The sequence below is a fragment of the Schistocerca serialis genome, chromosome 3 (genome assembly GCF_023864345.2).
Source record: "Schistocerca serialis cubense isolate TAMUIC-IGC-003099 chromosome 3, iqSchSeri2.2, whole genome shotgun sequence".
In the NCBI taxonomy this organism is placed as follows: domain Eukaryota; kingdom Metazoa; phylum Arthropoda; class Insecta; order Orthoptera; family Acrididae; genus Schistocerca; species Schistocerca serialis.
Window position 1 is genome coordinate 450,012,883 of NC_064640.1, and position 18,892 is coordinate 450,031,774.

Sequence of the window (18,892 nt, forward strand, 5' to 3'; positions counted from 1 at the left end):
TGAGCGATATTTCAACCCTTCTAAAGCTGTCCGAATCGACTGCTTGTCATGTGATGTGAAGTGAAAACGCCAAGGAACAACTACAGGTAAACCACGACCAGACAGACATCACGTACTGACGGCAGGGACATTCAGCACTGTGGCGTGTGGTTGCAAAAACAAATCGCTTTAAATCACTGGAAGAAATCACTGGTGAGTTCCATACTAATGCCAGCAGTCCAGCTAGCACAATGACTGGACGTAGGGAGTAAAGAATAATTGGGTACAATGGTCGAACAGTTTCTCATAAGCCACACATGCCGGCCGGTGTGGCCGTGCGGTTCTAAGCGCTTCAGTTTGGAACCGCGTGACCGCTACTGTCGCAGGTTCGAATCCTGCCTCAGGCATGGATGTGTGTGATGTCCTTAGGTTAGTTAGGTTTAAGCACATCTAAATTCTAGGGGACTGATGACCTCAGAAGTTAAGTTCCATAGTGCTCAGAGCCATTTGAACCATTTTTGAAGCCACACATTTCTGTAGTCACTGCTAAGGGACGCTTGTGGTGGTCTAAAGAGCGATGCCACTGGACAGTAGATGACTGGAATCGAGTGATCTGGAGTGATGAAGCACGCTGTACCTTTGGCAATACGATGGGAGAACTTGGTTTTGGTGAATGCTCGGAGAACGTTACCTACCATCTCGTGTAGTGCCAACAACAAAGTACGGAGGACGTGGTGTTATGGTATTGGGATCTTCGTGGTTGTGGTGCGGTCCCCTTATGGTGCTAAAGAAAACGTTAAAGATAGAAGGAAATAAACACACATTACAGCACTGTGTACTGCGTACAGTAGAGGAACAGTTCGGCTACCATGACGGATTGTCTCAGCATGACAATGCCGTCTGTCATAAAGCACCATCTGTGAGGCAATGGTTGTGGACAATAAATAACATTCCTGAAATAGACTGACCTGCCCCAGTTGCCAAGCTGAACCCAATGGAGTATCTTTGGGATGAGTTAGAACGTCGACTTGGCTCCAGACCCCGACTTCTCTGGTTTCGGCTCTTGAGGAACATTGGGCTACCATTCCAGCACAGACATTTATATGCCTCAATGAACGGATCCTCAGCTGAGATCAAGCCGTCAGAAATGCGGAGGGTGGACACACCCCATAGTAATGTTCACTGATAAGTGTCCAGATACTTTTGATCAGACAGTTTGTTGTGCTTAGTTAAATAGTATCAAATGTAGTTTGGATCGAAATGTAAGCCTAAATAAATTTGCATGCCTCTTGAGTGACCAACCAGAAGTTCTATAACGAGAAATACTCTTCTACAATTATTGTGACATTATCTGACGGAGAGATAAACCTACAGATACTGCTGTGCTCAGAAAATCTCTATTATCTGTGTGGCAAAAGGTAATCCCTCATTGTACCACGTATTAAGATCTCCTTCCAATCCTATCACTGACTCATTCTGAGAAGCTTAGCAGAAAGAGTAGAATAATCACTTTCTGTTGGAGAGCTGGGAAATAATTATGCCTTTATTATCTTTAAATTGCTCACCTATAGATAAATAACCATTATAGTCGTCGTGACAATTCTCGCTCTCCTTGCTGCGGCGTTAATCAAGCACAACCGGAAATGATCGGTTTTGTGTGTTGTTTCAGGGTATCAGAATTACTCGACTACACGGCCGACGAACTGACAGGCAAGAACCTCTACACATTGTGCCACGGGGAAGACGCCAACAAGCTGAGGAAATCCCACCTCGACTGTAAGTACACGCCTCTTAGTACTCTTTGACTGGGTCCGATTTCATAAGAATGTCAGTAAAAACCTATTTAAAACAACAAGGCTGCACGAAACGAGCGAATTAAGTGTTTTAATGGTGCTTTTCTGTAGCATCTAATAACACACATTAGTAAATTCTAGTTTTACAAAGACATAAAGTATCTTTTTGTTTATTTATGTAGAACGCCACGGTGTTCATGACTACTGCAGTCGAGTTTCTAATCGTACAGCATGTCAACTTCCTGCTTTCGAAATATGTAATACTTTATAAAGATTAAATCCCTCACTGAGTGAACCGCAGATAACCGAGTCCTAACATAAGATCTAACAATAATTGAGGTGACTGAAAAAAACCGCTCATAATGGAGGACCTAGATGCCATTTAAGTAAATTTAGATTCTCCTGTCTGAGTGATCAAATTTCGCGACCATATTGTTATAATAATTAACAACTTTTTTGCTAACTGAAGGTATGCATTATGACCTGACAGAAACGCTATAGGAATAAGCCGTCAATACGGTATTGAGCATACTTACTCTTACCTTAAGCGATTTACGGAGAACTGCAGCTTCAAGTTGGGCTTTCTTTAGACACAGTTGCTTCTGTGGAAGCGGTCGAAGCTAGTACCAGTGTTTTGTTGTACTCTGCTCGTATAATTCTGCTCAATGCGTCATCATTTCCTTCTCCACAGTGTAAAAATCATTCAAGGGATAACAGGTTCCATTCCTGATGGTCACGTAACACTTACTCCGTTGAGAACTCTCACGTAATAGTGTACAAAAGGATTCGTCGGAGAATGAACCACGTGTACCGCTATTGCAATCTGTTCACTCATCATCCATTTGCTCTGGTCGAGGCCACAGAGGGAGCCGGTGAGTGCAACTAACTTGTGACGCGCGAAGCTGGACAGCGCATTAGAATTTACTGAACGGTGGCCTTAAAGACCACCCGCTGCGAGTGATCCTTCTTCATTCACCCGAGAACATTCACTTTTTAATGCGGTCTGATTTCAGCAACCTAACTTCCTAACTACCACGCATTCGAACTTACCAGTGTTATTGACGCTCCCTCTTATGACTTGCGTGTCTTTGTTTATTGACAGTGCTTTTCAATAGAGGACACTTTCTTTATTGATGGTCGACTATAGCTCGCAAAAACAGAAAAGCACTTCAAAATTATTCAAGTTACTTTTTCTTGCCTTGTTGACCATTCTACTGTGAAAATTACTATTTCTGTGTGTACAAGGAATTTGTGCAGTGGACCACAAAACTTATACACTCCTGGAAATGGAAAAAAGAACAAATTGACACCGGTGTGTCAGACCCACCATACTTGCTCCGAACACTGCGAGAGGGCTGTACAAGCAATGATCACACGCACGGCACAGCGGACACACCAGGAACCGCGGTGTTGGCCGTCGAATGGCGCTAGCTGCGCAGCATTTGTGCACCGCCGCCGTCAGTGTCAGCCAGTTTGCCGTGGCATACGGAGCTCCATCGCAGTCTTTAACACTGGTAGCATGCCGCGACAGCGTGGACGTGAACCGTATGTGCAGTTGACGGTCTTTGAGCGAGGGCGTATAGTGGGCATGCGGGAGGCCGGGTGGACGTACCGCCGAATTGCTCAACACGTGGGGCGTGAGGTCTCCACAGTACATCGATGTTGTCGCCAGTGGTCGGCGGAAGGTGCACGTGCCCGTCGACCTGAGACCGGACCGCAGCGACGCACGGATGCACGTCAAGACCGCAGGATCCTACGCAGTGCCGTAGGGGACCGCACCGCCACTTCCCAGCAAATTAGGGACACTGTTGCTCCTGGGGTATCGGCGAGGACCATTCACAACCGTCTCCATGAAGCTGGGCTACGGTCCCGCACACCGTTAGGCCGTCTTCCGCTCACGCCCCAACATCGTGCAGCCCGCCTCCAGTGGTGTCGCGACAGGCGTGAATGGAGGGACGAATGGAGACGTGTCGTCTTCAGCGATGAGAGTCGCTTCTGCCTTGGTGCCAATGATGGTCGTATGCGTGTTTGGCGCCGTGCAGGTGAGCGCCACAATCAGGACTGCATACGACCGAGGCACACAGGGCCAACACCCGGCATCATGATGTGGGGAGCGATCTCCTACACTGGCCGTACACCACTGGTGATCGTCGAGGGGACACTGAATAGTGCACGGTACATCCAAACCGTCATCAAACCCATCGCTCTACCATTCCTAGACCGGCAAGGGAACTTGCTGTTCCAACAGGACAATGCACGTCCGCATGTATCCCGTGCCACCCAACGTGCTCTAGAAGGTTTAAGTCAACTACCCTGGCCAGCAAGATCTCCGGATCTGTCCCCCATTGAGCATGTTTGGGACTGGATGAAGCGTCGTCTCACGCGGTCTGCACGTCCAGCACGAACGCTGGTCCAACTGAGGCGCCAGGTGGAAATGACATGGCAAGTCGTTCCACAGGACTACATCCAGCATCTCTACGATCGTCTCCATGGGAGAATAGCAGCCTGCATTGCTGCGAAAGGTGGATATACACTGTACTAGTGCCGACATTGTGCATGCTCTGTTGCCTGTGTCTATGTGCCTGTGGTTCTGTCAGTGTGATCATGTGATGTATCTGACCCCAGGAATGTGTCAATAAAGTTTCCCCTTCCTGGGACAATGAATTCACGGTGTTCTTATTTCAATTTCCAGGAGTGTATTTCAAAATACACTAAAGCACACTGTCCGTAACAAACTACACTCAATACTGAACCACTGTTATCCGACACTCCCGAAATTTGTACCCTGCTTTATACGTTTTACTTTTCTAATAGGTCATTTACGTTGAGAACTCTGTCACAAAAGCACTCCAGTCTGTATGCAGACGTTTTCAATCATCAGTCACAAAAAATCAAATTTTCAGTTATTCCGCGGCACTTGCGAATAGTTTCTACAATCATATTTTTCTCTGGAGTTCGTAATAGTAAAATGAGCTGTGCTCCCTATGTCACTCGTTCCGAAATTTAGTATTATTCTTTATTTGCATTTCATCGATAACTTATAACCTGCTCTCATGCCACAGTCAGCTGTTACAGACATATGAAGCATCGCCAAGTTCGTTAGTTATCTCAAAAGACGAAAGATTCTCGCTTCAAAAATATCATTGCCCAGAATCGACACGAAAAGGTCTCAAGGGGTGGCGTAAAGGGCGTCACTGAAACCACCCCTTTCCTTGGGGCGTTGATTCCCACACATTTTCGCGGTCAAAAACGACAGTTCGCAGTGCGATGAGTAGAAGGACGACATTGTTGACAAATTTTAACGCAGCTGACACCCCCAGACATTTCACCTCTTCTCCAAAGACACTTCGGGACTGTATCTCCATTGAACGTAGTCGCAACCATGTGGACTGCACCGCGACCTCAGATTTTGCTCTTGTGCAAATGTTGCATCCATAATGGACCGTTCAAAACCATTCGACGAAATTTGAACGTGGTCTGAAGTAGCCAATTGTGCTTATGCAGCTTCATCTCTCTTGTTTCGCGTCGTCCTGTGGCCTGGCCATGGAGGGGTGCAACATTGGCACAACACATGTATGAATAAATCGGCAAAGTGTCCCTTTAAGACTCCCCCCCCCCCTTCCGTCCCCAGTTCGACAACAGCCAAGGTGGCACCCTCGCACCTCGCAACTTTATTGAGAAGTTTAAAATGCACCTGTACTGAGACATTCTGTGAAGTAGTCCTAGGCGCCTGCTAGCAGTCATCTGGGATTGGAGGGGTGTCGAAGGGTTGCCTGCTTTCAGGAGCGTTGGACTATTACACAGATTGTCTTAATACAGCTACATTTTTAAAATTCTCTGCAAAGATGCGTGGGTGCCACTGTGCGTGTTGTCGAACTGGAGGGCCTTACAAGGGCCCTTTTATGTGTCAACATCATTTTCACCTTTTGAGAGGTTGCATTACAAATTTTCCAAAATTACTGGGGTTGTTGTAACCCGCTGCGGAGCTGTTCGGCTTCATAGTAAATCTAATCCCGTATTTCCTGCTAGAATGACTGTTTGGAGGAGATTACACATCGGTAGGCAACTGTATAAGTAGTTGGAAATGCCTCATTTTCGAATTACCGTGGTTTTGGCCTCGCATGATGACCTTCAATTTCTCTAGCTGAAATCCGGCTGTGAAGTAAGGCACTAATAATTAATGCCCTAATTCATGTCAGCTGAAGACAGTGTCATATTCTGTCAACAGGAAGACAGTTACCATCCCGAAAGGTAGACTGTGGAGTCTTTATTTACCGATACTCGACTGGTCACTAAATGACACAGCAAATCATGTCCTGGCCATACAGTCTTGTAATATAACCAGCCAGTATCCAGTCAGGAGTATGTGTACAGTCAGAGTGAGTCTAACTGGAAGCAGAGGTCTTGAACAGCCATCCTCAAGCTCTATTGATCTCGTTTCCATCCCAATCACTTTCGAGGGTTGCTACAATGCTATTAGAGACAGCTGATGTCGGTTAAAGAGTGGCCTAGAAGCTGATGTCTGCGCCGGCAGGGCTCAACTGATTGCCTGTATGATAATTAAGTATGGATATTATTATTTAAATAAATCCAGTGAAAACCATTTTTCTGTACGTAATTCAATGTTTTGCCTATCCACCAGCTTCCGCACTTGCACTCAACATCATTCTTGCTCCTTTCCAGGAATAGTATTCGACACATTTCGATAGAACGGCACCGTCTGGAGACGGCTCTGATACAGAATGTGTCTTTCTGAAATAACAGACTACTTAGAGTTGCTCATTTCAGCTTAAACTTGGCGTCAAATGTGGAAAGATGTCCAATCACGCCGTAAGAGGTGGAGCAGCTTTAAGACATTGGTCATGTTCTCCGCTAAAGATGATTCACATTTAGGTTCTCGTGACGTCCTTAAAATCGCTTCAAGAGAATGCTGAGATGGTTCCTTGAACACGTTACGATCGATTCATCTATCTGTTTCCCCCTGTCGTTAATGACCTAATTTCCGACCTCCCTTTTTCTCGCACATACCTGTAGAATTTACCACTTCAAGGGCGGTTAGAACCCCATTTACCGATAGGTGTAAAATTTTGTTACTTAGCTTCCCTGTACTTCAGAAACCACTATAGCAATTGACATGAAAATTTTACAGGACATTACACGCTGTGTTCTATGTGTACTAAATTAAAATCATTTCATTTGAGCCAGTTGTACAGGAAATACAATTTTTTAAATATATGGTTAAAATTCAGTATAATTTTCCGTATTTGCTCCAAAATAATATTAATTATACTTAGCATTATGTTCTTGTTTTTGTTCAGTCGACTCATTGTATCTATGTTGCAACTCATTGAAAACTTGAATACTCTTCGCCACATGGTTCCTAAGATTTAGGGAATAATGCAGCTGAATACTGAATTTTCAGAAACAGTTTCTAAAGTTTTACATGACTTAAACTTTACTATTTTTTTTTCTCTATCTCTCAGAGGCACTCTGTACCACACCGTGTACCATCCTGTTGATCATTTTCCATGGATTACATTCTTTTCTTCCTTCTGCATTCATTACTGGCCATTTTTGCTGCATACTGTGGTTTACCGACGCAAACTGTTTCCATCCGTTGAAGCTCTATGATGCAGTTTGCTCCATGAATTCTCATACGCTATAGCACTTTCACTCTACCGATGTCGCCATCATTAAAAGCAGTAAAATCATCACAGACCCTCCCCTCCCCTTCAGTTTTAGTGTCTTCGTCCCAACAAAAACAGTTTTTGATATTCGAGTCTATATGAGATTGTTGAAAAACTCATTTGGATTCTGAGTCTGCCCATGTAAACACGTCAACGAGTCAGGATGTGCCAGGTCTCTGTAAATGGGCTTTATGACCTTCAAGCTGCTTCCCACGTCGGATGTTCGAGTCCTCCATCGGGCATGGGTGTGTGTGTGTAGTCCACAGCATAAGTTAGTTTAAGTTAGATTAAGTAGTGTGTAGGCGTAGGGACCGGTGACCTCAGCAGTTTGGTCCCGTAAGACCTTACCACAAATTTCCAATTTTTTTGTGACTTTCAAGACAGCTACTTGGATGAATCTTTCTCGCTCTGTGACGCTTTTGAGTATTGGATGTAGCGATACTTGCACTAGGATTCCCACAGAGGAGGGTTGATGTACTGATTTGCCATCTGTTGACAGTATTTTGTAGAAATGGCTAATACGGTTTTTCTCATTCTGAACAAATCATCAGTATTATTGCTCCCATATCGGTGTTGTATTTCAAAAATAATTTTGCCTGCCAGGTTACCTCTTATGGGCTTACCAACAGAAAGCTTCCTCTTTCTTAAACTTACTTTTAGCTTCCTTAGCCTGCTGCCCATCCTCTTCTGAAAGCGATCCATACATACCTATTATATGGTAATCTTATCACCATAAAGCAAAGTTGTTATTACACTGTTGTATGCTTCTGAGTTCCCATCACCTGAGAACTTACAGTAACAGACACCTGTTTCATCCACGGGTGGACTGAAAATTTCAACAGCTACAGAGGCCTCCATTAAATCACTTGTTCCTTCATAGTTCCTATCACAGCTACGTCCTGTATGGTTCACTGGTTTGCATTTATAACAATGTTCTGTCAGACTCTGTCAATTATCTTCCTGGTACCCACACTGATCACCATAGAAACAGAATCCTTAGAACTTCCACATACAACATGGTTTTATATTGCGTAAAGCCACTATATTCTTTTCAACAGTACTACTAATAGAAAACAATTATTTCTCCTTTGTAATACCGCAATCCACAGCCTTCTATACAGGGTGTTACAAAAAGGTACGGCCAAACTTTCAGGAAACATTCCTCGCACACAAAGAAAGAAAATATGTTATGTGGACATGTGTCCGGAAACGCTTACTTTCCATGTTAGAGCTCATTTTATTACTTCTCTTCAAATCACATTAATGATGGAATGGAAACACACAGCAACAGAACGTACCAACGTGACTTCAAACACTTTGTTACAGGAAATGTTCAAAATGTCCTCCGTTAGCGAGGATACATGCATCCACCCTCCGTCGCATGGCATCCCTGATGCGCTGATGCAGTCCTGGACAATGGCGTATTGTATCACAGCCGTCCACAATACGAGCACGAAGAGTCTCTACATTTGGTACCGGGGTTGCGTAGACAAGAGCTTTCAAATGCCCCCATAAATGAAAGTCAAGAGAGTTGAGATCAGGAGAGCGTGGAGGCCATGGAATTGGTCCGCCTCTACCAATCCATCGGTCACCGAATCTGTTGTTGAGAAGCGTACGAATACTTCGCCTGAAATGTGCAGGAGCTCCATCGTGCATGAACCACATGTTGTGTCGTATTTGTAAAGGCGCATGTTCTAGCAGCACAGGTAGAGTATCCCGTATGAAATCATGATAACGTGCTCCATTGAGCGTAGGTGGAAGAAACTAAAATGAGCTCTAACATGGAAATTAAGCGTTTCCGGACACATGTCCACATAACATCTTTTCTTTATTTGTGCGTGAGAAATGTTTCCTGAAAGTTTGGCCGTACCTTTTTGTAACACCCTGTATAAAAAGTTACCGACGTTATTTGCTATGGATGTAACGCGTGTAAAAATTTGCAGATGATACTTTAAAAAAATAAAATACTTCCCATGCGAGTTTGTGATTTATATGCCATTTTAGTAAGAAAATTAAAAATTTTATAATGGGTCAAAATCTGAAAATGTCAAAAATTAATCTATTCTAACTCACCTTAAATTAAAAAGAAGAGAGATATCTCCAAATAACTGATGAATATTCTAAGTCTTTTTACACTCGCTGCAATGTTGTTTCTTGCAATCAGTAGAGAGATTTTGGCGGCAAAATAATAGATCGCTGCTGCGTGCCGGCCGGAGCGGGTGGCGTGCAGCCGGTATGAATGGGTGTCCGCGCGGTGGCGCCGTAATGAGCGTGGTGCAGGTCGCGGCCCACCGCAGCCGCCATTCGCACTCGCAGCACGTGGACGTGGACGCCTCACGTCCAGACGCTCACGTAGCGCGCCGCTCACGACAAGCCGCTTTTTGTTCCCTCCGCCCGCCCGATTTCGCCCAAGTTCACGTCCGCGCCCTCGCGCCTGCCGCCTACCGCACGCCCCTAACCCTTCCGAATGCTTGTCACTCCCATCGACGCCGCGTTGAGCGTAACTGCTCGGGATCAGTGCTCGACCCATCGGATCTGACGTTACAGTATCGGCTCTCGTGGCGTTCCATTACTGTTTTTATACCCATGCCAAGAGAGAAAGAAACAAAGAAAGAGAGACGGACAGTCGCTAGTGTGGTCTTCAGTCCGAAGACTGGTCTGATATAGCTCTCCACGCTAGTCTATCATGTGCAAGCCTTTTCATCTCTGCACAACCACAGAAACGTACTTACTGTACTCGAGCTTTTGTCTCCGTATACAATTTTTACCCAATCTACTCCAACCCACACATACATACTTCCATTAAAGGCGTCCGAAAAGGCCTCGGAAGGCCCAGCGGCACCGACCGACCGCCGTGTCATCCTCAACCTATTGGATTGGGATATGAAGGGGCACGGGGTCATCACACAACTCTCCCTGCCGTTGTCAGTCAAGTAGGTGCTGAATTGCCTCACAAAGGTTGAGTGCATCCCGTGTTCCAACAGCGCTAGGCGGACTCGGGCGGTCGCCCATCTAAGTGCTAGCCCAGCCCGACAGTGCCTGACATCGTTGACCTGTCTGGAACCAGTGTTACCACTACGGCAAGACTTTTCGCTTACTTTCATTACGAAACTGATTGTTCCTTCACGCTTCAGAGTGTTTCCTATCAACACATCCCTTCTTTTAGTTAGATGTACCATAAATTTCCTTTTTCTGCGTTTCGATACAGTACCTGCTCATTAGTTATTCGATCTACCTATCTAATCATCAGCATTCGTCTGTAGCACAATACTTCTAAATCTTCTATTTTCTTCTTGTCTGACCAGCTTATCGTCCACAGTTCATCGCCCTACAAGGCTATACTCCTGGCGGATAGCTCCAGAAAGATATTTTAACACTTAACAGTACATTAGATATTAACCGATTTCTCTTTTTCAGAAACCCTTTTATACTATTTCTGTTCTGCATCTTATATTATCTCTATTTCGGTCATGATCAGTTATTCAACTGCCCAAATACCAAAATTCATCGACTACTTTTAGTGTCTGATTTCCTAATCTAATTCCCTCAGCATCGCCTGATTCATTCGATTACATTCCACTTCATTTGTTTTATTTTTGTTGACGTTCATTTTATACGGTCTTTTCAAGGCATTGTCCATTACATTCAACTGCTCTTGCAAGTTCTTTGCCGTTTCTGACAGAATTACAGTGTCATTGGCAAACTGTATACTTTTTATTTCTTCTACCTGAACTTTAACACACTTTTCAGATTTCCCCTTGGTTTCCTCTATTGCATGTTCAGTGTACATATTAAACATCATCTGCAATAGGCTACACCCCTGTCTAATTCACTTCTCAACTACTGCTCCCCTTTCATGCCTTTCGACTCTTATAACTGTAGTTTGATAAAAGAAAACTTTTCACCCCCTGTATATTACCCTGCTACCTTCAGAATTTCAAACAGCGTCTTCCAATCAACACTGTCAAAAGCTTCCTCTAAATCTACAAATGCTATAAACGTAGGTTTCCTTTTTTTTCGGTTCCTTCTGAAAGAAGCCAAAGGGGGAATGGCATCACGTGTTCCCGTATTTCTCTGGAACCCAAACTGATCCTCTCTAAGGTTGGCTTCTACCAGTTTCTCAATTATTCTACAACTAATTCGTGGCACTAATTTCATGCCAAGACTTCATAAACTGATGGTTCAGCAGTATTCACACATGCCATAACATATCTTCATTGGATTAGGAATTATTAGGTTCCTCTCGAAGTCTGACGGTTTTTCTCCTGTCTCAGATACATTACCTGACAAAAAACGTGCACCCAGAAGACATGGTTGGCAGTCAATGCAACTTCGTACACATACACAACATTAGCAGTAAGAATGATCAAAGTTGTAATTCTCTGTGACAGGAAGAAGAGCCACCAGAGCTAACTACTGTTGCTTGTATTTAGCGTTGTTACCAGGCATGGTAGGATAAACAAAGCAGTGTGAACAGCATCAGATGTTGAGTAAGCACCGTGAAGGACATGGAGCTGCTGCATACTTGTGAGAGATAGTTGTTGCACGCCAAATAGTTTTGGAGTGGACAAAAAAAAAAAAAATAATCTGACTGGAACTACATCCAAGTGCAGCATGCCTGCATCCCTACCTTGTATGTAACGGTTGAATAACGAGTATAAACACTAAGAAACGTGGAAATACAAGCAAGCAAGGAGCACAGTGCCACAGATTGTGCGAGGGAGCGTCGGGAACACCGGATTCAGCACCATGACTTCACTGTAGATGGTTCAAATGGCTCTGAGCGCTATGGGACTTAACTACTGAGGTCATCAGTCCCCTAGAACTTAGAACTACTTAAACCTAACTAACCTAAGGACATCACACACATCCATGCCCGAGGCAGGATTCGAAACTGCGACCGTAGCGGTCACGCGGTTCACTGTAGAGGAGGCGTAACAATATTCTGTGACGAGGCAGTGTGGAATAACTACACCTAAATACTATGTAAGAACGGTTTTCATACTGTAAACCTTGCATAACAGAACGCTCTGAAGCTCTGAAACTAAACATTAGTTCAGCAGATAAGGCCGACATGCTCGAAAAACTGGAGCACATATGGGCACCCGTACAGGGGAATCACGTCATTGACTACTACACAGCGCTCCCCTTCCTTCCAGTCAGGATCAGAGTCTGGTCATCCCACCTGCATCACTGATACCTATGGAAAACCAGCTCCTTTGGTTGCAGGATGACCCGCTGTCATATGACGAAGTGTTGCCGGCCATTGCCAGTTTAGAGTCTACTTCTACAAGTCGGCAGCAAACCAGCTGTGGGGGAAAACTTCAACTCTGTGAGCTGCTATTCCTGCATGTCACAACGGTGACTGACAACATGATGGCCGTGTAGGTCTTCTCTGGATGAAGAATTAATCTGTCTGACTGCAAGCTATCCAATTTGAGAGCAGGGCGTTCCTTGGCAGCACAAATACCGCAATACTAGCAGTATGCTGGGATCGCCCTCGAGCTGTCCTCCATGTCACTGTTGGGACCTCCATCTTTTCGCTGTCACGACAACTCTCATCAGGAGTGTGTAGATACCTGGAGGCAAGCAAGCCTAATTGCAACTACACTCAACGAGTGTGCTGAGGCTTCTGCTGACATGCTCAGTCACACTAGGCTGTGAAGATATGCCTGCCGCTGCTCTACTCTGCATGAGGCCACGGAACTGACTGCGTTTGACACTAGGGGCAGATTCCATGATGGGTGCACCACTCAGAATGTTTCTGTGACGCGGACGCTGCAAGGCTGCTAGAAACTGTGCCGAGGAAGAGACTGAATCACGTAAAACTCTCAATAATAAATGAATGTTAATTTAATGCTGTCTCACTGATGTCTTGGGCGTGACACAGGTCTCACCACATCCTTTCTGGTTGACTGTCCTGAACCTTCATAGGGGGTCACATCCACTGAAACGCCGCACAGTGTTATCACCATCTAACAGAATTTGAAAGGGGCCTCATTGTGGATCTCCATTTGGCCAACTAGTCTAGTCGATGAATATCCAGATTTGCGGGGCATTCGGATGTGACAGTGGCCTCATGATGGACTGCATGACAACGTGAGGGCAGGCATACTCATCGTCAAGGTTGTGCTCCACCATGACCGACCACCTCAAAGGAGTATTATCGTAGTGCGGACCAAGCACATTGTAATCCTTTTGCATCTGCACATGCTATCCGAGAAAAAGTAATGGACTTCCTGCAACATTCTGTGTCATCCGACACCATTGATCAGAGACTAGCAGCAGCCATACTAAATTATTATATTTCCATGTGTAAGCTGCCGTTAACACAACAACACAAACGGCTGCGTCTGGAATGGTGCCGTGATCGTGAAGCACGGACTGCTGCTCAATGGCACTGAACTGTGTTCAGCGATGAATCGCGGTTCTGCACTATCCTGGATAACCATTGTCGGCGAGTGTAGCGGCGACCTCAGAAGATGTCTCATGCTTCCAATATTTTGGAGAGGCGCAACGGTGTTATTTGTGGTGTCATAGTGCGGGGAGCCATCGGATATCACTTCAGGTCACGTCTCTCAGTGATTAAGAGATCTCTGATGGCAGAAGGATATGACAAAGATATTCTGCGTCCTCATGTGTTAACTCTCATGCGGTAATATCGTGGTGCCATTTTTCAACAGGACAATGCTTGTCCACTCACTGCACGTGTCTCTGTGATCTGTGTGCTTGATGATGAGGTACTCACGTGGGAAAGATACCCAGGTCTGTCCTCGATATAACATATGTGGGACCAGCACAGAAGTCTATTCTGTCCCATTCAATTCCGTATCTAGTATATCAAGAACCATCTGGGGGCTAGCTTGGTCAGGAGAAGTTACGACGGCTTTATAAGTCCGTTCCTTACCAAATCAATGTATGCATCAAGGCCAGATAAAGTGCAACGTCACACTGATAAGAAGGCTCATGCTGCCAATTATTTGTAAATTTGACCCATCTTCGTAATCACCAGAGTAACATTACATATCTCCTCAGTTTCTTGAAGTTTCCTTTCGTTTTCTCCCCTCTTCCGGGTAGTTCACTTGTTATGTCAGGCAGTGTATCTTGCGCACTTGAGTTTCTCCCGGTGTATAAAATGCCCAGACACCTTATAGTACACAGTCGGGTGACGTTTCAACAACCGCCAAGTTGAAGATGTCACCTGCATTTCCGTAAATTGTTCGTAGGTGGAATAACTTTTTTTCATAGCTGGATCCTAAGGCTGTCAATAATTCTGAGGGAATGTCGTCTATTCTATGGGACTTGTTTCTAATAATGGCTCTGTCAAATTCTTCACATAGTATCATATCTCCCATCTTATCTTCATTTGCTCCCTCTCTCTTATAAGCTCCACATAAATTGAGTCATCCCAAACCAAAATCGTCTTATCCAGTCTGACGTAAATATGATGTTAACAGTATTTATCTGTGTTATTTGCTTTGCTACAGACTTCAACACTCCTTTCACTCTACTAGACTGGATAGTTCGTCATTAACTTCAAATGTATTCGACACCATAAACGTAAAAAAAAACATTGTTTAATGTTTCATCGCCAGTCATTGAGATACAACTTCATGATTTTAAGTTCTAGATAAAACATCAAGTTTATTTTCACGTTGGCTACATTCACATTCTATTGTCAGAATAAATGCATCATGTAAAATTGGAACAGTTTCACTTTACAATAGTATTTTGCGTTTGCGCTTAACCATATAAACAAGAATCATGTGAGCGTCCTCATCTTTGAGACCAGCTAATCTCTCTACGTTAGCCGTACAAAATATTTCTTATGTCTCACCACATATTGATTTACACGCCCCTGCGCAATTTCCACTGGCGCATACAGCGATAACAGGTGAGGTGAGCAGCTGCAGACCTCTCAGGAAACTAGCTGTCGCTGCCACGATCAGGAGTCAACCAACAGCCTGTAACTGAATTTTAGGCTGTTTTAATATTCTTAAAGAGTAAGATTTGACTGGATCATTCTGATTACTGACTACATGATGAGAATGAGGATTGACAGAGAGCAACTCTTTTTCCTGGAAATGCGAGCTACATCTCACATTGTCATTGATATCATTTGTCCTCCGTCGTCTTGCTCTTCAGTAGATTCCTCCACCACAGCCTGTCCTATTGGTCATACTTGCCCTGATGTTCTGCACAGCCCAATAGCTACTTTGATAGCTTGTGCTGAATCTTTGTGATACCACCTGGAAGTGAACTCACAAACTTCTCTAAGGGTACCAGTTTCGTGACAATATGTGTATATTCATTTCATCTGTCAGAAGTTCCGTGCCAGCGTGGCCTGCAGTGGGTGCGGCTGAATTCACCTCAATCAATAGCCGCCACGAGTGGCTCGTCAGAATACATGTACGCGTGAATTCGCATTGTGCCGTTCATCAGGGAACGATTATCTGCAGCATTAACAACATTAGCCTGCTTCTTTCTGTCCATCTCAGATATTGTTAACCACGCAGTGGGTACATCTGCTGCAACTGTCATCACAAGCACCAGAACGCTTAACATCAGGATAACAAGTGCGTTCGATTAGGATTTCTGGTCTTTTGGCAAGGATAACATTACTGCAATTGTCTCTATCGTCCAAGCTCTAGCTTCCGTAGAAAAAACTATGAATTTAGGTTTCAGAATGTCACTAAACTTTCTTTTATATTTCACTATCTTTACGTCAGCCTATAAAATATGGGTAGGGCTCAACGTTAGGATTTGGATTTCAGTAACTTTTTATTTCCACTGCATATTCAGCATCTCTCACTCAAAATGAAGTTAATAAGTCCACACATCACTCTACCTGTCAGAGAAGACCCCTTTTTCGCAGTAATCTTTGTTGATGATTCCTCACGAAGAAGAAAAAGTGAGAACGGAAATTCGTATTTCATCAAAGTCTGAAGACCGAAAATGATGAATCAGATTTAGTTCTGTCAGATACCATTGCCTCTTATGACAATATGAACATATAGCAAGGAGAAATATCTACATTAACAAAAAAAGTTAATCTCCTAAAGGAATGATCTAACTGAAACATCCTTTTGCCCCTGTGCTTCCTACGGCTGAGTACTTAAATAAGATATTCCATTACCTGCATTGTCCAAACTTGCTGAAAATTCTTGCTCTTGCCACCACATGTTCAACACGATGTAGTATCATACTAGGATGTAACTGGACTGACGGTTTGATGAATTCTGTTATATTTATAATAGAGACTCATACTATCCTAAAAGACCATTTTCATTCACTTTTTCTACTCCTTCCGTGTAATCAATTTCATCAGTATCTCTTTATAAGGAACGGAGTGTAAAACAAGTATCACACATTTGGTTCAATAAGTTCAGTCCACACTTCTGACCATATTAAACTACCTCAATTAAAGGTGGATCATACAGGCAAGACAGGCAGAAGTTACTGACGTGGGAAGTCGTAGAGTCACTCCAGAGCTTTGGAAAAGAAACAGAACCGTAGAGATAAAGACGCATTTGGACGTTAACAAGAGGACTTGAAAGCAAAAGAAAGCTGTAGGTTTTCGACGTATTAGAGTTTTATGCAAGGCAGTAATTCGAGAGCAGTGATCCTCTAGCAGTATTATCCGAGAGCGTGTAACGGACTTTCCTGCTTTACGTATCCATTATATGTCCCTTAACATTTCTACAGCTACCTGTCTCCTAACAGGTCTTTCAATTCTTTTATCATAACAGAGCTGCAAATTATTGGTTCCTGACTGTTCTTCCAATACCTTTCGGCTGCATTTTGTAAAGCTAGAATCCAGTTCCAGGGCGGGACATAGCTAAAACCATCGCAGAGGCTCATTAAAGCAAACGTTGATCTGACGAAACGAAAATTTCTTTCAGGTAAAAAGACGAAATACGATAATGCAGGAAACAATCTCCAGAGAAGTGGCGAAAATAATGTGCGTGGGGAGGAGACCATAAAAATCGCCCATGAAGAACTTTAGGGAGCTCATAATGTAAGGACTGAAGGATACAGGAGCTGCAGCGAAAAAAGCTGGATTACTGTATTAGAAATCCATATACAAGAATTTCGGCGTGTTAGATTCTCTCGATAACCTTTCACTCGTCTACATGTTACACTTTCTGAAAACGCCACAGTTGAAGACTAACGAAAACGTAAGTAGAGTCCGTACCTCTTACAGACTACAGTAAGCGGACAGCGCTCTCTTTTTAAAATTCCTCCTGCCGCGACACACAGATACCGCAGCGTGCTACGAATGCCGTGACGCGATTTGAGCGGGATGGGAATTGCTAATTTAATTAGCGTTAATAACACACCGACCTACCTCCGACGGATTTCAGTCTGCCAAGGAAAAAGAAAAGAAGCAGGCCGCGTCTCGAGGAGGAATTCAGTTAGAGTGTGTGTGAGGGAAATTTTTAATGTGTTTTATGTTTTATTCGGCGTGTCCGCGGAGCCGGGCGGGCGCGCGCCGCTGGGGTATTTTTAAGCGCTATTTGGCCAATTTCCACACTTTTGTCCACGAGCCGCGCGGCTTCTAACCCTCCCTCATCCCCTGTGCGCACTTTTTGTGTGTGTCGGAACGAGGACTATTGAATTGTTGGTGCGATTGTAGAGGGCGGCGCTTGCGTATGCAAGTCGCGCGCGCGGGCGGATGTGCCGCACATCTCAAGTTGTGGCGCGTCCCCCGCCGTCCGACGAGCCCGCTCCACTCGGCTCGCTCTGCTACGTTCATAAACAAATTCGCCTTAATTCTCTTCCCCGTTTTTGTTGCCCTTTGATTATTCTACGTTCGGGAGCTCTGAACCGTGAGAAGGCCTTACCGCGAAGTTATATTGCTGCCATCTGATAGGGAATCGCGCACAAAATGATTCACAATTTCATTGGGAAGCTTTCGGTCTTAAAGCTGAACTGCTGTACCAAATGCGCCAAGTGTCAGCTTTGTTCGAGTGTAAAGGTCTGAGTTATCGTTGTGTCATATTGAGGGTGAAACGCGTAAGGTGTAACACCACTTTTATATCGTGAACCGTACAAGATATCGAAAGGAGAGTGTCAAGAAAATGAAAAAAAAAAGAGTGCAGCACATCTGTTAATGTAGGTAGTAAAACACCTATCAAAAGTATCCTATAAACGTGCTCAAATTGAAAGGTAAGGTGGCCGGAATATGTATTGCGGTTTAAGCAGTGCCAAGTGGGTCTCTCTTACCAGGCAACAAGAATAACAATTTTGAAATCGCGGTATTTGTTAACTATGTGCAGAGCTGTGGATCCGCTTCCAAACAGTCTGGTTTGCTTCATTTCTTTCGTAAATGATGCAAGGTGACTGTCTCTGCAAAATTTCGAAGAAATATTTCCATTTTGAAAACAAGAGTTCAAATGAATCATGTAACCTATGGGAAGCAATAAAAGAACT

General features: G+C 44.2%; 1 protein-coding gene across 1 annotated transcript in view; it reads left to right on the forward strand.

The window, feature by feature from the left end:
• LOC126470915 (protein trachealess-like) overlaps positions 1-18,892 on the forward strand; it is a 324,995-nt gene that overhangs the window by 245,278 nt on the left and 60,825 nt on the right. The window contains exon 8 of the mRNA XM_050098945.1: positions 1,649-1,755. Within this exon, the coding sequence (XP_049954902.1) occupies positions 1,649-1,755 (107 nt within the window). The remainder of the gene's footprint in view (positions 1-1,648; positions 1,756-18,892) is intronic.